Source organism: Erpetoichthys calabaricus, chromosome 6 (assembly GCF_900747795.2).
Source record: "Erpetoichthys calabaricus chromosome 6, fErpCal1.3, whole genome shotgun sequence".
Classification (NCBI taxonomy): Eukaryota; Metazoa; Chordata; class Cladistia; order Polypteriformes; family Polypteridae; genus Erpetoichthys; species Erpetoichthys calabaricus.
The window spans coordinates 118,939,655-118,964,679 of NC_041399.2; the positions used below are offsets into that span (position 1 = coordinate 118,939,655).

The window sequence follows — 25,025 nt, forward strand, 5'->3', positions numbered from 1 at the left end:
TAGTGTACCTGGGTTGAGAGTGAGCATAGACGATATGATGCTGACAATCTGCAAAGCTGAAGTCTGCTCGCTATGAAGTCCAAAATCCAGTTCTTTTGGCACAACAGTGTTGAATGTTAAGCTACTGTCTATAAACATACCTCTGTAAGAGCAGTTTTTACATTATCCAGATGTGCCAAGATGATATGGAGTATAAGAATTAACTGCTGTACCAGTATGCATCATGGAGATGGTGAAGGGGAGTAAGAAGTCTGAGTGAGTGTAGTTAGTTCTAAAATGAGTTATCACATACAACACACAGACTGTTATTGACATGAAATGGATGTATAAACAGATAAGCACATGTTAAACATAATAAGAGATATAAATCATGAAACACACATATATTCACTCTCTCTCATATTATATATATATATATATATATATATATATATATATATATATATATACATGCACACACCCAAACACATATAGTATATATTAATAATCCTTATTTGTAACATGGCATTGTTTCATAAAGTGGTTCTCATAGTCAGTCCCAGGGGCTGCAGATTTTTGTCTCAACTAATTTTTGCTTTTAATTAGACTCCCATCTTGAACTTGCAAGCCAACAGTCTAGGTCTTGGAAGTTAAAGTGATGTATCAAAACACAAAGCTCATTGTTATAACTACCACATAGGGGAGTATAACCTGTGGGGGGCATTTTAGCACCCAAACACTGGACACAACCACACGTACAAGTTTCAAGTTAAATATGAAAATATTTTAAATTAATAAAGCACACGATCCCAGTCAGGCACCCATCCGTGTCCTTCATCCACTATATGGGTCTTTTGAGTAGACAAGGAACTACAGCACCAGGTCAGAGAGCCAGTCCATCCCCTCCTTTCTTTACAGTGGAAATTTTGAAGATTGACAAAATTAAAACAAAACATAACAACCTAATTGGTAGAACAGCAGCAACTGATGGGAACTTTATTTTTTTTACCCCATATTTCATCAAGATATGAGAGCATATCCTTCATGCAGTCAAAAGTAAATAACAAGGAGGGCATGACGTCTTCACTATCCCCACTTTGGTCTAATTTTCCAATTGTGCGTGTTCCTTCATCCTCGTCCATATCCAGAATTGTTGACCTCAGTTCCTTCCCAACAAGTCAGTCACAAGCAGTCAGGATGTTTTTGACCAATGGAGACTTTTTTGTGAAAAAGAAAACAATACAGAGTGTGAAGTATTTTATTAGGAATATCAACACATTAACTCCACTTTTACTCAAAGTACAGTCAAATTGGCTTATGAAATAAACACACCAATATGACCAAAGCCTGTCATAGGAATGCTTAGCTCTGTTGATTTCCCTGGCCTTTTGCCTCTACTGTACTCCCTGTATTCACGAGGTAGAGTAAAAAAGAAAAAAGAAACTACAGTGTACAACCTCTTCAAGGGAATGCCGTGTCTAGTTGGAAACCATTGAGAAAGTGCACAAATAATTCAAAATGACTAAGTGCTCTGAAGTGAAAAAAGCATACATTTTTATTTACTAATACGTTGCTGTAAGACCCATTTCAATTCAATCTTTACATCTACAGGAATTGTACTTTAAATGAGTACCTGAAAGACAAAAATAGTCCAATTACCACAATGTAGTCACTTGTGAAGGCCAAATTAATCATTTCAAATAACAGGTCATTTAATTGTTACCAATGTAGTAAGTGTACTTTAAAAACTACTAAAACATTCACCTAAACATATTGCAATAGAAATGCTAATGTAAAAAGTTATACATAATTTAAAGTGTTTACCTGAATCAAACAATCACTCCTTTCTAGATTGATTGATGACTGAATGATATCGAAAAGTAAAAAGAGAATCCTTACCTTTAAAAGATTTCCTGTGTTTAAGCCGTAAGAATCATTTCACTACATACAGTACCTGACAGGGCTGTGCCTTTGTGAGAACCACATATTCCATGCAACAAGGCACAGCAATACAGATTATTAAATATTATGCATTTCTGCAAATCAATTATGTAGCATTTCAATAATTTTAATACATTACAATTTGCTAACAACTACACATAACCATAAATATGCTTACCTGCAAATTCAGTTAATGCTACCTAATGCCACAGATGAAACTGATCTTTGAAGAACAAGGAAAACAGTCAAAAAGTTACACTCCACAAAAGCAAGCCTATGTAGCCATTCATTGCCTAAATTTTAAGAACAGTAAACTAAATTTGATACTATTTATTGTACTGGCATAAATAATTCAGTCAACATTTTCAAAAATAGATGCATTTTATATAAAAGTTTTGGTATTTATAGGTGAAAACACTTGACTTTCTACTGTATTCCAGTTCAATAGTCTCATACCACATTATACTTTTGCAAAATATATTTTACATTATCACATATGGAGTAAGCATACACAATATCAAGCCCTTGAGAAATGTGTGAGTGAGTGAGAAAAGGACAGAAAGGCAGCATATGCTTCAGTAATGGAAAAGAAGGTGCGGAGAGGGAAAGGTCCTTGCTGTTCCTTATCTTGTCTGGAATTACTGGAAGCAGAAATAATTTCCATTTAATAAATCAGTTAGAGCACACAAACCCCACATTTTTAAGACCACTATTCTCTGCACCCATAATGCCATTGACACAACACAGGGCTGAAGAAAGACACAAGTCAGTGAAGGCCTCACTGGAGGCCTGCTTTTTGACCTGTTGGTCAAAGACTTTTTGTGAAGTTCTAATACATAAAATGAGTGACAGAACTTTTAAACTGACAATTAGGAAGCACTACCTGTGGTACACAGAATGTCCTTCTTCCCGTGTGGAAAATGAAGACAGCCGTCTTGGCTGGAAGAAAAAAAATTAAGAAATACTGTAAGCTGACAAACTATGATAACTGTTCTTCCCTTAAAAAAAAGCTTCAAAGGTTACACACCTTTAATGCTGGCTTTCCAAAGTAAGAGAAAAGACACCTAAGAAATGTAAAGCAGGATATTGCAATAAATTCTATGAATAAAAAGTAGCATGCTATTTATTTTAATCAGAGCAAACATTATAATAAAAGATACAGCCAATGATGCTTTTAAACATTTATAAAAATATATTATATGTTGCCAGTCAATTGTACGTAATATAACTCCACGTTTACGTTCCTTAAAATTAAAGTATTTGTACTATGATCTTTGTCATGTCCTACTAAATATTTTAAAAGAGAAAATTGTGTTAATAAACAGTCATGAAGTAGTTAATCTAAAATTAATCAAAGCAAGCTTTTCAAAAGGTGGTAAGGTACACAGTATATTATTTTGTCAAATAAAATCTTGTTGTTAAGGTGGAGATCTAGCTGCATTCAATTGTGTTAAAAGTGTCAACTGATCAAAGTTTACAAGTTCTGAGAGCTTCACATCCCTCCATGGACCACCACCGTCTTTCTGTGGCTTTGTAAGTGGCTGATGAGGCCTACATAATCTGATCTTTTATAGCAAAATAGACAAGCAAACTCCTGAGCACCAAACACAACTGTAGGTTCCTTTGTGGACTTAAATATACTTATGTGTCTCTGGTGAATATGAAATAGATATAAAGTTCTTATAACTGACCAATATGCACAAGAACAAACATTTCACTTTATTTAAATAAAAAAAAACTTCTAAAGCAGTATTTTTGAAGAATGCAGGAGAGATAAGCATGAGACATTGAATATTGTTTTAAGAGTTTAAACAAACTATACTATCATTGAAAGAATTTTACAAAATAATAATAATAATAATAAATAACTGGCTGATCTTTTCCCCATTGTCTAGATTATAATTTGAACTTTCTTGAAAAGGAGGTAATTAAATGTTGCTTTAACACTTGACCTTTGTTTGTAGCTACTTGTTAAAATTTTCCGTTATGTACTGTAAATATATACAGAATTATGAAAAAAGATTTAAAGTGACCTAAGTGTATTCAAACTTTTGACTAGTAACATTACTATACCAAAAAAAATAGTATATCCACTATTAATTGTGTTTGTCTTAGAAACCTGTGCTCTTTTTCCACTTTGCTGTGGGAAATCACTTTATATTGGCTCAATCTCTCTTCCTGTCCTTCTGAAATATATTTTGGTATCTAAAATACCAGGTTACAGAAAGGTTTTGCTTTTGATTAACTAGCATATGTGATATACAGGACAATTATAGGGCAGGGCAATTATACTGTAAGTACTTAATCGCTGTTACAGATATTTGATTACTGTTATCATCTGACAACTTCTTTTTTATTTTGGGCATTGTACGACTTCGTGAACTTTCAAGTTTCTCTGACACTCTATGTCACTCAATCAACTTCCTTTTGTTGTTTATATAATTGTTTAAACCAAAAAATAGTACGTTTTTCCTTGCCTCCACTTGGTATTCACTGAAATTCTATTTTCCCCAGTGCTTTTGCCATTGTCTTTTCACAGAACACTGAACTATAGGGCTATTTGTATTTATTTGCATTTTCAAAGAGGCGTAATTCTGGGAGGAAACTGGGCGGGACAGCAAGTGCGTGCACTTGCGTTACTTTTCATGCTGACCGGGATTTATGTAGCGGAAGAACGTGTAAGTTGGCGTACGTACAGATTTATGCATCTGGATTTTTTTGCGCGTACACACATTTCCGCTTTTGTTCGTACGCCATGTTTTAGTGTGAATTCTATGCACGGCATTATGCCTGAGGCCCCATGTCTTTATAGATAGTATATTTGCCACCCAGTGGTAAAATTGAACATTAGGTAGTGCCATGCTCCTTTCTGCTTTAGGTCTTTGTAAAGTCCCTTTTAAATATGTGGATGCCTCATATGCCTCATATTTAAGTCTAATTTCTTAAAGAACGATTTGTAAATGTATAGAAATAGACAAAGAAGAAGATTGGGAAGGATGTTCATCATGACAGTATTAATTCTACCTGCTAATGTGATATAGAGGGTAGACCGCCTGTTCACATCTTGTTTGATTTTTTCCATGCTAATTGCAAAATTTTGTTGAAAAAGATCTTTATATTATCTTGTAATGTTTACTCCTAGATATTTAAACTCCTCTGATAAAATAAATGGATAGATGTCCAGTCTAGTATCATGTGCTAGAGAGTTCACTAGAAAAAGGACACTTTTATTCAAATTGATTTTGAATTTAGATATCTTTTGATATTCTGCTAATGCATTAAGGACTACTGGTAAGGATGTTTGTGGCTCTGATATACTGTATATTGTACCATATCATCTGCAGGTAGTGATATTTTCTGTTCAAGTCCTTTTCTGATAATCCCTATTATCTCTAATGCATTTTGAAAGTAAATAGCCAATGGCTCAACTGTAATTACAAAAAGCTATAGTGATAGGGGGCATCCTTCTTGAGTACCACATTCTAGTTTGAAGTAGACTGAGTTAATGTTAATACAGACAGAGGCTTGTTTTACATTTATATTTATTTGCTTAGCATACACTTTTATCCAAAGCGACGTCAACATAACTGAGTAATACTGTATTAGTTTAGGGACAATTATGAAAAAGTGTAGCATGACAGTTTGCAAAAGTTACAAAAAGTAAATCAATTAACAATATGACAGATATTTAAATAAACATAAATTAATTATTTGGCGATTTTCACAGAACAGTGGGGTTTCCATTCGCTTCTTAAACATATTGAGGGAGTCAGAAGTTTGAATGGAGGTGGGTAGCTTTTTCTAGCAACTAGGGACTACATATGAAAACAGTCTAGACTGAGATTTTATGGCACACAGAGGCTACTGACTACTGTGTGGGAAGGCAAGAAGGGCTTGAATGTAATGCGTGCTGCTACAGGGAGCCAATGTGGCAACTTGAAGAAAGGGGTGACATGCGCTCATCTAGGCTGGTTGAATACAAGATGAGGCACTGCATTTTGGACCGTATGTTAGTAGTGAGTTGCAATAATCCAGATATGAAAAGACCAAAACCTGGAACAGAAGTTGTGCAGCATTCTCAGTCAGATAAGATCTGATTTTCTTGATATTATAGAGATTCATAAATAAAACATTCTATGATAATGCACAATTTAAAACATCTAAATAAATAACCCTATCAGACACATATTTAGATTTTCTTGTCAGTTTTTTCTTTGCTATTTTAAATGACTATTCTATACACATTTTTAATTTGATTAATGACTCCTCCTCTCCAGGTAGCAGCTGCAGACTTGACATGTTTGTATCACACAATTGAACACAACCTTTAACAGTGCTGAATGTGGACAAAACCTGAACCATGATATTATGTTTTTATTTTTTAATATTTAGTCATGTGTTTAATTGTTAGGGATTTTTGTATGTTGGCTTCCAACATAGTACTTCATATCATATGTGTCCATCCATCCATCCATTATCCAACCCACTGAATCCGAACACAGGGTCACGGGGGTCTGCTGGAGCCAATCCCAACCAACACAGGGCACAAGGCAGGAACCAATCCCGGGCAGGGTTCCAACCCACTGCAGATCATATGTGTCGGTTTTCTCAAATATTTTAGTAATCCATGGGGGGACTAGGGGGTGTTTGGTGACAGTTGGACATTGTTTCTGTTACACAAACTGTTCAATAAGCTAACTGAAATAATTTAATATGCATAGGCAAGTAATTATTAAAACTGCTTTGAATTATAAATTAATCACAGAGGTATTTCTATTTTATAAAGAAATATTAATATGTTTGATGGAAATACAATAAAATGTGATAAGTTCGCAGATAATTTTGATTAAAAATTTTAAACATAATATTTATAACATTTTTTAATTGAAAAGCATCCCTAATATACATACATACATATACATTTATATATATATTTATATACAGTATATATACTATATATGTATATATATATATATATATATATATATATATATATATATATATATATATATATATATATACTATATATATATATATATATATATATATATATATATATATATATATATATTGTATATATATACATATTGTTAAGGTGCAGATACGCCCTTTTCAGATATCTGAGGCGAAACAGAATGTGGTGGGCGATGAGGTCAGACAGATGTTTGAATTGGGTTTTATCTGCGAAAGTAAAAGCGACTGGTGCAGTCCAATCATTTTGGTCCCAAACCCTGACCGTTTCATTTGGTTCTGTATTGATTTCAGATGCTTAAATAAGGTTTCCAAATTTGATGCTTAACCTATGACCCATGTTGATGAGTTATTGGAGAAATTCGGACAGGCATCTTATATCTCTACACTCGATCTTACGAAAGGGTACTGGCAGGTGCCTCTTGAAGCTTCAAGTTGTGAAAAAATTGCATTTGCCACCCCTGACGGGTTACAGTATATGAGTTTACTAGGCTCCTGTTTTGTCTGCATGGCGCCCCCTCTTACTTTCCTGCATATGATGGATCAGAGTTTATGTCCTTATTCCGAATATTCCAGGGTGTATCTCAATGATGTCGTCATTTTCAGTAATGATTGAGACTCACATTCGGAGTGGCTTCAGGCTGTACTAAACATTTTGAGACAGGCTGGGTTGACAACTAACCCTAAGAAATGTAAGTTGGGTATGTCTGAAATGCACTATTTAGATTATTCTATGGGCGAGGGTTTGGTTAGGCCTCAGTTCAAGAAGGTGGATTATGTGTTTGTTCACCCTCGTCCAGAAACGCAGAGACAGTTTTGTGCCTTCCTTGGTCTTGCTGGTTATTATAGGCAATTCATCCCAAATTTTGCGAATAGAGCTGCTCCTCTTACTGATCTTATGAAGGGTAGAAAGAACCAGTGCATTGTCTGGTTGGATGATTGTGAAAGGTCCTTCAATGATTTACAGTCAGCTTTGTCTACGTACCCAGTTTTGAGAAACCCAAGACTTCTCTCGGGAGTTTGTCCTGCAGATGGACCCTAGTATGTTCGGTTTAGGTGCTGTCCTGTCTCAGGTTTTTAAAGGTGAAGAGCACCCCATCAAGTTTTTTAGCAGAAACCTGCTTCCCAGGGAGTGTAATTACTCGACATTAGACATTAGTGTTTGGCAATCAAATGGGCTGTGGGAGCGCTCTGTTAATATTTGTGGGGGTGTAAATTTACCTTGGTGACCGATTACACTCCCCTTCAATGGATCTACAGACAGAAAGATACAAACTCTCATCTTAAGCTTAAGTTCTTGAGCTTGCAGCCATTTAATTTTATTGTCATCGTCCCGGCATTGCACATGTAAATGCCGATATACTCTCTTGCCTAGCAGAGGCTAGTTTTGTGGATTGCTTCATTCATGAAGGACTGAACAAATCAGAAATCCCCTCTTAAACAGTTTTTCATTGGAGAAGAAACACACTCTTTCAGTACCTCTTTGCGGGAGCAGCTGCCGGCTTGCTGGCTTACCACATGACATGCTCCTCATGTGGGGCTATGAACATTTAAAAGATCAAGCTGCGGCCATCCTGAGGTCTCTCACTCTCCTGTCTCTCTTCCCTTAGTCTCCCTCTGCTCCAGCCACTGCTAGCAGCCCGCTGAAGAAGACTTTGTGTTCTTTTGAGCAGGAGTCAGGGCCGATAAATCACGTTTGACAGCTGTTCCTTGTGAGGCTGGATTGCCTCTGTAAGAGACTTGTGTTTGTAACTGGCAGAACAGCAATAAAGTTTCTACTCCTTGGAAAACCTGCTGAGCTCTCCTGTGCAACTTTGTGGCTCAAGCTTGACAAGTGGAGAAGATAATAATATATGGGGTGGAACCACAAAGCTTTCCTTCGTCTGTTGTGTTCTTTTACTATATATATATATATATATATATATATATATATATATATATATATATATATATATATATATATGTATATATGCAGTTGGAGATCCACAAAGGGAGAAAAAACGAATCACGTATCATAAAATAGTTTTATTCCTGAGCTTTCAACCCCTGTCAGGGGTCTTCATCAGAGGATAATGCTTAGACTTACAAGAATCAAAGGCAATATATAGCAACACATTCAGTGGGGGGTGGGTGGAGGTGACTAAGTCCGTATGATCAAAGGGGGGGGGGGGGGGGTGTATCATTAAATTAAAGTGCATATGTCCTTCTTAAGTTGGCATATGCTGGGTTTATGTCCAAGTGTCTGTTGATGGCATTTTCATCTGATAGCCAAGACTCGGCCAACTCTCTGGCGCTTTTTGTACTGGCCTTAAATTTTACTTTCACGTTGTCCCAATTGAATGTGTGTCCTGTCGATTTAGTATGTGCATATATCAAAGATAGTGCGTCCTTTCTTCTGACGGCGTTGCGATGTTCCTGTACACGTGTTGAGATTTTTTTTGACGTTTGTCCTATGTATACAGCTGAGCACGAATTGCATGGAATACTATAAACTGCGTTTCGTGTTTCAGCTGTCGATTTCTTGTTTTTAGCATTAAACAGGACCGTGCGCAGATTGTTGGTGGGTTTATGTGCTATTTTGATGCCCCACTTGGTCAGGGTGCGTGCCGTGCCTTCTGACACATTATGGTGGTACGGGAGTGAATGCCAGGTGGGATGGGGATTCTGATTTACGTCGCTTGTATGCTGATTCCTTTGGCGCCTGCTGTGTAGACTCCGATTAATGAATGATTTTGAGTATCCATTCGAGGTGAAAAGTTGAAACAGATAGCGTCTCTCATTACTTTTTGTTTCCTTGGTATTACAATGAGTGTGGACTCGTTTAAATAGGGTTTTCACGCAGCTCCGTTTATGAGATACCGGGTGATTGCTGGCGTAGTGTAGAATCTTGTCTGCGTGGCATTGTTTACGGTAAACACTCTCGTTTGATGTTATATCGCTATACACCATGATCCCGATCCAACTGGCCACAGAAACATTATTAATGAAACTGGATAGTGACCCCACCATATTGACAAGAACCAAACTGTCCATCAAAGACTTAATGCACCTAATATCACTTTGCCAAAAAACGCACTTTCATTTCAACGGCAAGTATTACACACAGAAAGAAGGCATGCCGATGGGATCACCGTTATCGGGACTCCTAGCTGAACTGGTAATGCAACGATTTGAAAACATAGCTTTATCCCAGATTACACCCAAAATTTGGATACGCTATGTAGACGACACATTCGTCATATTAAGAAAGAACCAGCTGAATGAATTCTTCAATCATATTAACACAATATTCCCTGCAATCCAGTTCACAATGGAAAAAGAAAATAATCGACACATCAATTTCTTGGACATTTACATCAAAAGAAATAGTGACGCCACCTTGACCACAAGTGTTTACCGTAAACAATGCCACGCAGACAAGATTCTACACTACGCCAGCAATCACCCGGTATCTCATAAACGGAGCTGCGTGAAAACCCTATTTAAACGAGTCCACACTCATTGTAATACCAAGGAAACAAAAAGTAATGAGAGACGCTATCTGTTTCAACTTTTCACCTCGAATGGATACTCAAAATCATTCATTAATCGGAGTCTACACAGCAGGCGCCAAAGGAATCAACATACAAGTGACGTAAATCAGAACCCCCATCCCACCTGGCATTCACTCCCGTACCACCATAATGTGTCAGAAGGCACGGCACGCACCCTGACCAAGTGGGGCATCAAAATAGCACATAAACCCACCAACAATCTGCGCACGGTCCTGTTTAATGCTAAAAACAAGAAATCGACAGCCGAAACACAAAACGCAGTTTATAGTATTCCATGCAATTCGTGCTCAGCTGTATACATAGGACAAACGTCAAAAAAAATCTCAACACGTGTACAGGAACATCGCAACGCCGTCAGAAGAAAGGACGCACTATCTTTGATATATGCACATACTAAATCGACAGGACACACATTCAATTGGGACAACGTGAAAGTAAAATTTAAGGCCAGTACAAAAAGCGCCAGAGAGTTGGCCGAGTCTTGGCTATCAGATGAAAATGCCATCAACAGACACTTGGACATAAACCCAGCATATGCCAACTTAAGAAGGACATATGCACTTTAATTTAATGATACCCCCCCCCCCCCCCCCTTTGATCATATGGACTTAGTCACCTCCACCCACCCCCCACTGAATGTGTTGCTATATATTGCCTTTGATTCTTGTAAGTCTAAGCATTATCCTCTGATGAAGACCCCTGACAGGGGTTGAAAGCTCAGGAATAAAACTATTTTATGATACGTGATTCGTTTTTTCTCCCTTTGTGGATCTCCAACTGCAAATATGCAAACCGTATCACAGACCTTCTCTTCCATTCATATATATATATATATATATATATATATATATATATATATATATATATATACACATTGTGAGAAGCAGCCCGGACACAGACAGACGGACATTGTTTGTTCATCCAACACACGTTTATTATTTACAATATGTACAAAAGTCATAGCACAAACCCAGTGCCTCCAGCACCAATCCCCCAAAGTCCAGGCCTCTCTTCCAGTGCCTCACTCTTCAGGCCGCCTCCACTCCTCTCCAAGACAACTCTCGTCCACTTCCACCCGACTCCAGTCTCTGTCTGAGGGGAGGCGGCCCCTTTAAATAAGCACCCGGATGTGCTCCAGGTGCTTCCCGACATTACTCCGCCGACATTCCCCTGTGTGGCGGAAGTGCTGGCTGTAGCCCCGGAAGCACTCCGGGTGTCCCTGCTCCTCTTCCCCCCAGCACTTCCTGGTGTGGTGGAAGTGCTGAGGTCCAGGGCTCTCTAGGCACTGGGGCGCCCTCTGGCGGTGACCACAGGCCCCTACAGGGTTGAGCTTCCCAGCTCTGTACCCGTGGCCCCCAAAGCAACCAGGGCAGTCGCCCCCTTGTGGTCTGGAGGAGGCACAAGCCCTCCTCCGGTCCTCCTGGGCGTCCCGGCTGGGTACCACCCCCATCCGGGTACCACAACATATACAGTACTGCACAAAGGTTTTAGGCAGGTGTGAAAAAATGCTGTAAACAAAGAATGCTTTCAAAAATGGAAGTGTTAATCATTTATTTTCATTAATCAACAAAATGCAGTGCATGAACAAAAGAGAAATGTAAATGAAATCAATATTTGGTGTGACCACCCTTTGCCTTCAAAACAGCATCAATTCTTCTAGGTACACTTGCACACAGTTTTTGAAGGAACTCGGCTGGTAGGTTGTTCCTAACATCTTGGAGAACTAACCACAGATCTTCTGTGGTTGTAGGCTTCCTCACATCCTTCTGTCTCTTCAATCCCAGACACACTTGATGATGTTGAGATCTGGGTTCTGTGGGGGCCATACCATCACTTCCAGGACTTTTTGTTCTTCTTTACACTGAAGATAGTTCTTAATGACTTTGGCTGTATGTTTGGGGTCGTTGTCCTGCTGTAGAATAAATTTGGGGTTAATCATACGCCTCCCTGATGGTATTGCATGATGGATAAGTATCTGCCTGTATTTCTCAGCATTGAGAACACCACTAATCCTGACCAAATCTCCAACTCCATTTGCAGAAATGCAGCCCCAAACATTCAAGGAACCTCCACCATGCTTCACTGTTGCCTGCAGACACTCATTATTGTACCACTCTCCAGCCCTTCGACGAACAAACTGCCTTCTGCTACAGCCAAATATTTAAAATTTTGACTCATCAGTCCAGAGCACCTGCTGCCATTTTTCTGCACCCCAGTTCCTATGTTTTCGTGCATACTTGAGTCGCTTGGCCTTGTTTCCACGTCGGAGGTATGGCTTTTTGGCTGCAACTCTTCCATGAAGACCACTTCTGGCCAACCTTCTCCGGACAGTAGATGGGTATACCTGGGTCTCACTGGTTTCTGCCAGTTCTGAGCTGATGACACTGCTGGACATCTTCCGATTTCGAAGGTTAATAAGCTTGATGTGTCTTTCATCTGCTGCACTAAGTTTCCTTGGCCGACCACTGCGTCTACAATCCTCAACGTTGCTCGTTTCTTTGTGCTTCTTCAAAAGAGCTTGAACAGCACAACTTGAAACCCCAGTCTGCTTTGAAATCTTTGTCTGGGAGAGACCTTGCTGATGCAGTATAACTGCCTTGTGTCTTGTTGCTGTGCTCAATCTTGCCATGACATGAAACTGTCTTCCACAACCTCACCTTGGTAGCAGAGTTTGGCTCTTCCTCACCCAGTTTTAAGCCTCCTACACAACTGTTTCTGTTTCAGTTAATGACTGTGATTCAACCTACGTGTGACATTGATGATCATTAGCACCTGTTTGGTATAATTGGTTGATCATACACCTGACTATAATCCTACAAAATCCCTGACTTTGTGCAAGTGTACTTATAAGAATTGATGCTGGTTTGAAGGCAAAAGGTAGTAACACCAAATATTGATTTGATTTAGATTTTTCTTTTGTTCACTCACTTTGCATTTTGTGAATTGATAACAATAAACAATCATTATTTATATTTCTGAAAGCATTCTTTGTTTACAGCATTATTTCACACCTGCATAAAACTTTTGCACAGTACTGTATATATATATATATATATATATATATATATATATATATATATATATATATATATATATATATATATATACAGTACACCCCCAAGATTCGCGGGTGTTACGTTCCTAGAGCACCCGCAAATTGTGAAAAACTGCAAATTTTGGATGTGGTTAAAAAAATGCCTATTTTCATAGTTTAAACCCTGAATATGCCCCCAAAACTCTTTAACTTGCCTAAAAATAAAGAGTGTAAAGGTAAACCTGTATAGTGTACTGCTATGTCTCCCGCAGTGCTAGAATATAAAATACAGATGTTACCGCTATATGTACTGTAATTCATGCAAGCGCGTTTTCATTGCCAGAAGCCTTAGACGGTGCAGCTCGTTTCAGCGGCATCTTGGGGCTTTAACCGTTAACTGCCACATACTGTACTTCGGAGTTAATGCATCCCTGGACACCAAATACTTTTTTGCTGCACTTTAAGTAAATGTCACAATTAACAAAGAAAAAGTGAAATTTTACTGGAACGCATTTTTTTTCATGCAAAGAGTATCACAATTACTGCAACACTGATCATTTTAAACACTGCTAATGAACTGTAAAAACTATGTAAAAAACTACTGGAACAATATGTACAAAGTGCAACTGACGCCATGGATGTAAATCACTGAGCCAACTGCGCGTAAACCAGCTGCCAGCAAGCACACAGAGGTAAGCGCTGATGCTTTTAGGCTAGTCTTAGTGCAGCTTGGGTCACAGAATTGCATACAAACATAGGAGATTGTAGAGACAGGAACTTTATTCAAACACTTCAAACAAACATGTCTCTTTCAGAAGTAAAAGGCTCAGCATGCGATTAGTTAATGATTAAACAATAGATAAACATCACAGGGGAGCACAACCCCCAACAGTAGAATGTCTGGGGGAGGAGAGAGAAACAAAGCAATCAGCCAAAAAAGGACAGGCAGTGTTCAGGCTTTTAAGTAAGCATAGCGTCACGTGAGAAGCCGCAATCGAGAAGACGGTGATTTATTTATTTTTATGTTGGAGATTCCAGCCTTGACCCGACACGCGCACTCACAAACAGGGACAAAAACAAAGCAAACTGGTAATCAAACAGCAAATAAAGAATGTAATGAAAACAAATGAAATAAGAAAACAATGATACCACCCCTGTTCCCCTTACTGCTATTACACATTAAATACAACAAAGCACAAACAAAACACAACAACAACAACAACAACATTTATTTATATAGCACATTTTCATACAAAAAAGTAGCTCAAAGTGCTTTACATAGTGAAAAAAAGAAAAATAAAGGACAGAATAAGAAATTAAAATAAGACAACATTAGTTAACATAGAATAAGAGTAAGGTCCGATGGCCAGGGAGGACAGAAAAAACAAAAAAAAATCCAGACGGCTGGTGAAAAAATAAAATCTTCAGGGGTTCCAGGCCACGAGACCGCCCAGTCCCCTCTGGGCATTCTACCTAACATAAATGAAATAGTCCTCTTTGTATTTAGGGTTCTCACGGAAGGACTTGATGATGATGGTCATGCAGACTTCTGGCCTTTAATCCATTACTGTTGGAACATCACGGTGCTTTGAGTAGATGGAAAAGGAAACCGGAAAAAGAAACAGAAGAGAGTAGGGGTTAGTACAGATATATAGACACACACAGTATATCATGAAAAAGTTAATGAAAAATGGCAACGGATGAAATGTAATGATGAAAATAGATAGTCCAGAGATCCACATGTTGAATGGGAATGTAAAGATAAAGATAGTCCTACCAGTAGTTCCTGAAATGGTGAAGACGGGTGGATGGGTTCAGGAGCACTCCCTTCTTTGAAGGATGGCCATGAATCCACTTACAGTCCTCAGTACACAGGCAGACAATCCAGACGCACGAAACAATCCAGGACAAAATGAATAAGTACAGGTAACCCAATAGAAGGCAGACAGACAGGAACTTGAAACAAATTTTTTTTTTTTGCTTTTGGTCACCGGCCCCCTTTTTTAAAAGCCGCTCTGACATCCTTTGACCTCAACAGCCCCAGCACCCTCAGCAGAAGACCAATCAGAGCCACTGCATCGACTGCTGGGAGTTGCAGTTTCAAATTCTATTGGCTACTTTCACCATCCCAAGTCGCGGTTTTCTCTACAGCTGCTTCCTGTTCTCTCTACAGTACAGTATTGCCATGAAAAAAGCCATAAAAATTGTATATTTGCGGTTTCCGCTAAAATATTATTAGTTAGGTTCTAAGGAAAAATCCATGAATGACTGAGGCCGCGAACTCTGAACCGCGACTTCGCAGGTGTCTACTATATATTGTCAGAAGAATGAGTCGGAGACATCACAAAGGTTTGGGGCAGCCACCCGTATAATATGCTCGGCTGCAAATTGCTCTTTTTTATAACAAGAAGTGTATAGATCGGAGTCCAAAACAGAACTGCCTGTACTGAGGCAAGATGGCAGTTTTAAAGGCCCAGAAGGGAAATGACGTCCTCGTTGCAGGAAGTGGGAATGGTATCCTGGTGTCCGGAAGTGACGTCATCCTCGGGGCCGTCTAGAGGCGGGATTTCCCGGGACAGGCCTGCAAGGGACTGAGAGAGATAGTCAGTACACTTCGCCGCCCCCTGGCCTGGCGTAGAATTACAAGTGTCTAGGCCCTTCAGCTGTTTCCCATGCGCACGTGTGTGACAATATATATATATATTATATATATATATAGATATGTAGTATCACATACAAAATAAACACACTTTCAAACAACTATGCAGGATCAACTGTAGACAATAATGTACAGTTATATAACACTTACATGGTATTTTCCTCTCAGTCCTTTGCAGACTGCCTGTGGCTCTGCTTCTGCCTCCACTCCTGCTTCCATTCATATGAATGCTTCCGAGGAAGATACCTTCGAGTTTTTTAAATCTGAAGGAACCACTGCTTGTGCAAAAAATTAACAAGTGGTCAAAATGCTGCAAGACTGAATAAAGCTCCAATACTGACTAAAGCTTCAAAACTGCACCTTAAACTGCCAGAATGAAAGTCTATTTGCCCAGTTCTTTCCTGGCCATCATTGTGTACATCTCAGAAACCTAAAAGTTTGCACAAAATGTATCCTTATCAGCAACAGCCTCTGGACATTCCTCTACTTCCTGACCGAAATAATAGGGATGCTCTTCCTTTTCCTCTAAGAGCTATGCTTCAGAAAATGTCACCTTTGGATGATCCTGAATGCTTTCTGTTTTGCTTTGAGTACATGACTACAATGATGCACTGGGACAGAAGAGACTGGGCTACCACCTTGGCACCTCTTTTGACTGGCAATGCTCAGCAAGTTATTCAAAATATTCCTCTTGATAGGCTTGATGATTACAACCTTTTGAAGCAGTAATTTTTTCTTCACACTGCTATGAGCTCCCTTGCCAAAGGACATAAGTTCTAAGTCTGCCAAATTGATCCTAATCCTCATAAAAGGGGCAGACCCAAGGCTTTGTGAAACTCATCCAAAGCTGGTTCTGTGATGACCTTGTAGAAAGAACCATAGAAAAGCTTGCTATTGACGCAGTGCTTTATCGGATAAGTGTGGAGCTTCTTAACAAGATGCTTAGAAATGATGTGAAAATTCTGAAGGGTTTATCCAGCCACTAGGAAAGGGTGAGGCTATCTGTTATGTTCTTTACTTTGGCCACTAGGTGGAGATAGTAAAGAGGGATAGAAAAAGAATGTTAAGGAATCGAGAAAGTTCGGAGGACTATTGTTCTCCTGTTGTTGCTTCCAGTTGTTGGAAAAAACTTTAACTTTTGGGCACTGAGTCTCTTTATTTAATCCTCTGACAACTTAACAAATTGGCGAGAAGATACTTACTTGCTTCAACTGGTCTACAATGGCTTCGCTGCTACTCCTTTTCCTCCGCCATTTCTGCCATGTCCAGGTGAACCTGCTATACCATTCAAAATGTGGCTGAAAATGTTCAGTAACTACAGTACATGCTGGTTCTTGGTGCATCAGGAGATGAATGGCCGGAAGCACGCAAGAAGGCACTTCTCCTTCATTGTCTGGGAACAGAAGGTCAGAGATTGTTTTACACGCTTCCAAATCAAGGTATGTCAATGGAGGACGCCATTACGACTTTACGAGGTCACTTTGCGCCACGGAGAAATGTTGTTGCTGAGCGTCATGCTTTTAGAAAACTTGCTCAGGCTGCTAATGAAACTATTTCACAGTACGTAGCCGCACTGCGTGACTTGGCAGTTAAATGTGAGTTTGACACTAAACTGAATGAAATGTTACGAGATCAGTTGGTGGAACACGTGGTTAGTCATCGCATACGCGAACGCTTACTTTAAGAAGCTGACTTGACTTTGGATAAAGCTATTACGATTGCTACACAAATCAAAGCTGCTGGTGAGCAGGGAAAGATTATTTTGGAAGATAGACCAGTGCCGGTACAAACTTTACACACTAAACCTGCGTCTGCTGCTGGCTGACGCCGCTACAGACCTTTCAAGCCTCCACCGGTTTCACAACCTAAAGCTGCTGCACCTCCTGCAGCCTCTGTTCATGCTTGCTATCACTGCAGATCTGATAAGCATCTTGCAAATGATAAAAACTGTCCTGCTGCTTCTGCAAAATGTAAAAACTGTCAAAAGACTGGTAATATTGCACGGGTTTGCCGTTCTCCGCAAACATGCTCTGTGCAAGAAGTTGCCTTACCTGAGCTTCAGATCCTTTTCTTAAGTGACCATTCAGCAGCTGATAGAATCCGTTGCAGTGTCAACAATGAAAACGTCAACTGCTACTGCACTAGTGGATCTAACTGTGTAAACTTTCAAGGAGAACCTTTACTGTCACCTTCAGTTAAGCTAGTGACTCATTCATGTACTCCACTCCCTGTGCTTGGTTACTTACCTGTTACTGTGTCCAAAGATGATGTTACATGCTCTACGTCAGTCTTCATAGTGGAGTCTGGGTCTGCTTTGTTGGGAATGGATTTAATAAAGGGTCTACATTTGTGCTTTAACAGCAGTACTGTCTTACCATGTGCTACCACAAACTCAATTCCTGTCATGCGTCTTTCTACAGCTCCATCACCTCCGCTTGCCCTAGGTTGCGCAAAAGGCTTCATGCACAAAGTTAAAGTATTAGACTCTGTTACTCCAGTATGACAAAAATTACGTCGTTTACCACTGTCAGTTCGGCATGATGTCAGTGCAGAGCTAAATCACCTTCTTCAAGCAGGGATTATTGAAAGCATTGATGCCTCTCCTTGGGTCTCGCCCATTGTGGTGGTCCAGAAGAGGACTGGGGGCATCCGTATGTGCGTTGACTTGCGAGAAGCAAAAAAAGCTATTATTACAGACAGCTTTTCTCATCCTCACATTGATGAAATGCTATCATTGCTAAGAGAAGCAACAGTGTTCTCCACTATTGATTTAGAAAGTACATACTTTCAGCTTTTGCTTCATGAAGAGAGCCGTGATCTGACTGCCTTTATTACTCATGAAGGACTTCTGCCTGGTCCCATAAGGATTAGCATCTGCTCCATCTTCTTTTCAAAAGATGCTCGCTACAATCTTGCATGGGTTGCCAAATGATGCAAACTACTTAGATGATATAATTTTGTGGGGATGAACACAAGCTGACCATGATCGGACACTTCAAGCAGTTCTTAAACACATAAAAGATGCAGGATTGCAGTTAAACAAATCAAAATGTCATTTTAATCAGGCCAGTCTGCGTTTTCTAGGTCATACTGTTACAGCACAAGGGATAAAACCTGATCAGGAGCATCTTGCTGCTCTTCTTCATGCTCCAACTCCAACTGATGTTACCAAGTTACGTTCATTCCTTGGATTTGCATCTTGGTATAATAAGTTTATCCCAAATTTTGCCACTATTGTAGAACCCTTACGCGCCTGCGTCCGCCAAGATACACAGTATTTCTGGTCTGAGGAAGCTCAGCACAGCTTTATGTCAGTGAAACAGCTGCTAATTGACAGTCCAGCTTTGGCCTTATTTGACCCTGATTTTACCTGCTATAGTTTCCACTGACTTGTCTGATTATGGGCTCAGAGCTGTAATAGCTCAATTCCAACCTGACCATACTGAGCAGACTGGTGCTTTTGTGTCTAGGACTCTTACTGCTGCTGAAAGGAAATATTCTACAGTTGAAAAAGAAGCTCTTGGATGTGTGTAGGCTGTTGAAAAATGGAAGACTTACTTGTGGGGTCATAAATTTATCCTCCGTACTGATCATCAAGCATTGACCAATCTACTGTCCTCAAAAGGGTCTGATCGTGCAGGCATGCGGATTGCACGCTGGGCAGCACGACTGTTGTGTTTCAACTATACTGTTGCTTACCATCCTAGGTCACAGAATTACATTGCTGATAGTCTCTCTCGCTTGCCTTTGCCAGCTGCTGCTGAGGACATTTCTGCAACTAAACCTGAACTTGTGGAAATGTTGTCTCCTGCTCTGACTGCCCTCTCACCTGGTGAGTTTGCTTCTGCCTCTGCCTCTTGCAGTGAGTTGTCTGCTCTTCGAAATCAGATTACCTGTGGTCGGCCTTCTTCTCTTATTGCAGTTGACATAGTGATGTGTCCATATTTTAGATTACAAGATGAATTTAGTGCACAAAACGAGTTTGTGTTCCATGTTGCCCATCTCATTGCTCCTGTTTCTTTGCGCCATACCTTGGTAGCACTTGCTCATGTAGGCCACCAAGGCATTGTGAGAACTAAACAGCGTCTGCGTGAGCTATACTGGTGGCCAGGCATAGATGATATGGTCTCAGCTCAAGTTAAAAATTGTCAACTGTTCCAGTTATCTGACAAGACAGCTAATCCTTCTCCTGCACCTTTACAACCTGTTCCATTTCCATTTGAACCCTGGCAAAAGTTGGCCATAGATATACTAGGTCCATTTGAAATAGCTGTCTGGGATTGTCGTTATGTTCTAACCCTAATTGATTATCATAGCAAGTGGCCAGAAGTCACCTTCCCTGCTTCTGTCACTGCTCAGAATGTTATAGATTTCCTCACTTCAGTCTTTGGCAGATTTGGAAATCCACATAGTGTCAGATAATGGATGTCAATTCACATCAACAGACTTTGCAGCATTTCTCAAAAAAAGAAATATACAACACATACGCACTTCAGTATACCATCCAGCTGCAAATGGTGCCATTGAAAGATTTCATCGTGTTCTCAAAGGCTGCATCCAATCTGCTATCTTACAAGTGAAACCCTGGAAACCTGTCATCTCAGAATTCCTTCAGGTATATCGTGCAACACCACATGCTACTAATGGAGTTTCTCCTTTTGAATTGCTTCATGGCCAGAAAATGCGAACACGCCTCAATGTCCTTCCTCCTCCTATTGCCTGCAAGGCCGATGAAAAAATATACAGATACCAGAAGTGGTGCACGGATTCCTGTTTTTCAAAAAGGGGACAAGGTTCGTATTCGGAATCCAATACACGTTCCAAAAGCACACCCAAGATTTTCACAGCCTGTGGAAATTAAAAAAGAAATTGGTCCATGTACTTACCTTTTGGCAGATGGGAAAAAATGGCATTCTTCCCATTTATCTAAGACAAATATACATGTGCCAAGTGATGCTTCAGGGAATGCTACAGTGGAATTATCAACCCAATCTACATCGACATCAATACCTGAGGTTTCTGACATTCCTCCAGCTCGTATGAGAAGATTCCCTCATTGGCTTGAGGACTTTGTTATATAAATTTGAATGTTTGATGTAATTCAGTGATCATTAGAATGCTAGTGATGTTAACTACCTACTGTAATTGTACTACAGTGGAACCTCGATTATCCGGTCTTCAATTAACCGTGCATTTGGTTATCCGGGATCGCATAGAAAAAAAGTGTGAGACATCACAAGACTGCCAAGATTTTCCCACCAAGAATTCCGACTACAGGAATGTACACTACGTGTGTCACTGCTTAAGTTTTCTTTGTCGATGGGTTTCTGAGAATTATTCTAAAAGGATTGAAAGTACTGTACAGTATAGCATCTGTGCACCTACCAGGCGATCCCCTGCTATGAAAAACCATTAGACTTAATCCGATGCAGAGGACTCGTTCCGAACACTCTCCCTCCCCTTTTTCCAAATTCAGACGACTGCCATTCGTCAATAAGTTTTGTATGGGTCGCACAGTCCATGTAGGTGACGCCTTGTTCCGGGTTCATTCAGTTGGCCGCCCTCCACACCTCGAGGTTAGAAAGCGGTTTTGTGTAAGTTCGTGCCGAAATGTCGGGGTCCAGTGCGGGAGCAAAAAGAAAAAAGAGTTGTTTTGTCAATTGCTACGAAACTGCAAATTGTTGAACGTTCTGAAAAGGGGAAATCAATTGCTAAGCTTTCATCAGAATTTAACATAGGAAATCAAACAGTGCGTAATATTATTCGGAAGAAAGATGAACTCTACAAGTTTGTAACTTCATCCGATACATTTAACGGGATGAGTGCGCGCAAGACAACAAAGGGTTCAAAATTTGACGATATGGATAGAGCTGTGTTCGAATGGTTCAAGCAAAAACGCGCCGAGGGATGTCCTGTATCCGGGCCATTGCTGTTCAAAAAAGCGAAATGGTTTCACTGTGAGATGAAGATTCCTGAACCATTTGCTGCGTCTCAAGGATGGCTGCAATGTTTCAAATCTCGCCACGGAATTAGACAGTTGGATATCCAAGGTGAGAAACTAAGCAGTGATTCTGACGCTGCAGCACTATACGTAATGGAATTTAAACGTCTTGTCAAGGCTCATGATCTTTCACCTGACCAACTTTATAATGATGACGAGACTGGTTTGTACTGGAAGGTTTTGCCGTCAAAAACGCTCGTATCAAAAGAAGAAAAGTCTGCTCCAGGTCACAAGTCCAGTAAGGAACGAATAACAGTGCTAGCATGCGCTAACGCTAATGGTTCGCACAAACTGAAACTCGTATGCATTGGAAAGTCTAAGAATCCACGATCATTTAAGAGAACACAAATGCGCAATTTTCCTGTCCTTTACTACAATCAGACCAAAGCATGGATGAACAGAGAGATTTTTAAAGATTGGTTTTTTAAACATTTTGTTCCTGCTGTTCGAGACCATCTAAATTTGCCACAAAGAGCTGTGTTACTGTTGGACAACGCACCTTCCCATCCTATCGAAAATGTCCTGAAAACAAGCGATGACCAGATTTTCGTCGCATATCTTCCTCCAAACGTGACGGCGCTTAAGCAACCTATGGACCAGGGCGTCTTAGAAGCATTCAAGTGTCGTTACAGGAAATCTTTACTCCATTCAGTCTTGGAAGAAGATGGAGATGTCCGTGAGTTTTACAAGAAATGGACAATTAAGGACGCAATTTTCTCATGTTCAGAGAGTTGGGATGACATGCCGAACTTAACCTTTCGAAAGTGATGGCGAAAATTGTTCCCTGATGTAATGGATAGTGTTGAAAATGTCAATGACTTTGAAAGCCAAGAAATAACAGCGGCATCGCTTTTGGAGGAAATTCAAAATGTAAATGGATTTGAAGACGTCGACAGAGAAAACATCGAAGAATGGCTACTCTCTGATAATGATCAGCCTGGATATCAAATGAAAGACGACGACACCCTTGCTGTAGAAGCGAAGTCAAGTGCGGAATTGCCGGAAGAAAGCGACGATGACGCAGTTGAAGACAAACCTTCAGAAAAGAAAGTTTCGATTGCAGAAGCGCTAAATTGTGCCGAAACACTGCTAGACTTTCTTGAGCAGGAAGCGGATTCAAATTTTAGTGACATCCTAACACTTCGCAAGCTCCGCACGTCAATAAAACTGAAGCGCTGCAAGAACACAAAGCAGCATCTCCTGTCTGATTTTGTCAAGAAAACTTCATAAACAACACAAGAAAGGTAAGAATTTCACTGTACAGCACCTATTCTAGCATTTGCGAATTTTTATAATTATTTTCGATTATCCGTGATTTTTGATTATCCAGATGACGTGCGCCGGTCATTAAACCGGATAATTGAGGTTGTACTGTATTCTTAAGTAAAGGGGGAATATGTTATGTTCTGTACTTTGGCCACTAGGTGGAGATAGTAAAGAGGGATAGAAAAAGAGTGTTAAGGAATCAAGAAAGTTCGGAGGACTATTGTTTTCCTGTTGTTGCTTCCAGTTGTTGAAAAAAACTTTAACTTTTGGGCATTGAGTCTCTTCATTTAATCCTCTGACAACTTAACACTATCCCAGCCTTACCCTAGCACCTAAGCCCCTGTGTTGTTCCCATCTGACTGCCTACACTGAAAGCTATTTCCTGTGGCTTGCCCACAAAGTGTTGCTCAAATTATTGAATTTTACATTCTACTGCATGCTTCTCAAAACAGCCAATGCTTTGTCCGATGTCTTGTTGATTGCATCAACAACTGAGGGGCATAAATATTGTCATAGCAAGCCCAAAACCTATGCTCAGAACCATAACCCTTCCAGGTGACAATGTACTTTGCTCTGAGCAGCATGAATCCTGTTACTTTAATGTATTCTAATAATGTGTTATGGTGGATAAATCCCTTGGATACCCCTTGGATTTGTCCACCATAACAGAAGGAGAAGATTTTTTATAAATGTAAAGGGGCTATGCTCAACAGGTTTCAAACAGGATATATTAAATAGCTTTATGTATCTTGAAATGTACTGGCAAAACTAGACTGTTAGAAACCAAACCAACTTCTCTCCAGATCACACAGAGGCCAACATAATGTGGGAACAGTTTGCACAATGGAACTCACAAGAAGATATCAAAAGTGGCAAGTCATACTCTCTTCCCAGCCTTGAAAATAATTTTGTTTGTGAACCACAAATCTTTTGTTAGAGTCACTCGCCTTTTTTAAATTACCCCAAACTAGCAGCCACTTAGCCCTTAATTCACCAAAATACTCTGAAACACTCTACACAAAAGATGAACTAGAAGAGAAATCCAGTAGTAGAGGTTGAAACACATAACCACTTTGTTTTTTGATTAATATTCTCTCACCTAAAACATTTCTTAATATTTTCCCTCTGGTATTCTTGCTGGATTAGGTGCCCTATCCTTATCTTGCCTAACCAGTTCTTGGAAACTGTCTAAAGACGTGGTTAAGGTCATACCTAATAGTTTTTATTTGGTAAAATTGGCTTTGGATAAGTTATCATCTTGTTTGGTTCATATAATCAAGATAAAGCAACTGCCTTTCCATTTTAACTTCCAGGGCAATAAAAAATAGAAAAATTAGGGTTAGATCATAAATGGGAAAGTATCCTCCCTCTAACCAGTGTCTCCAGTTTTCTAACACTGACTTAATTGCCAGTACTTCTTAGTTATCTACAGTATGTAATAGTTCCATTCTGAGGGATTAAGTTTTTTGTTTTTTTAAATCAGTATCTGGAGATTTGTGGATACTATAGCACCGACCTCAATACTTGATGCATCCACTTCCATGGTAAATGGTAAATTAGTATCTGGATATCTTAAAAGAGGTGCACTCGTGAACAAATTAAGCTAATTAAGCTTGAGGT

General features: G+C 39.6%; 1 protein-coding gene across 1 annotated transcript; it reads left to right on the forward strand.

The window, feature by feature from the left end:
- Positions 1 to 21,956: 21,956 nt before the first annotated feature.
- Positions 21,957 to 22,907, forward strand: LOC114653092 (jerky protein homolog-like). The gene has a single exon (XM_028803264.1). It carries the CDS (start codon positions 21,957 to 21,959, stop codon positions 22,905 to 22,907), a length of 951 nt encoding a protein of 316 aa, XP_028659097.1.
- Positions 22,908 to 25,025: the final 2,118 nt, after the last annotated feature.

Bases quoted from the DNA above. Each gene is read 5' to 3' on its own strand.
- LOC114653092 (XM_028803264.1), top strand. From the start codon at position 21,957: ATGAGTGCGCGCAAGACAACAAAGGGTTCAAAATTTGACGATATGGAT.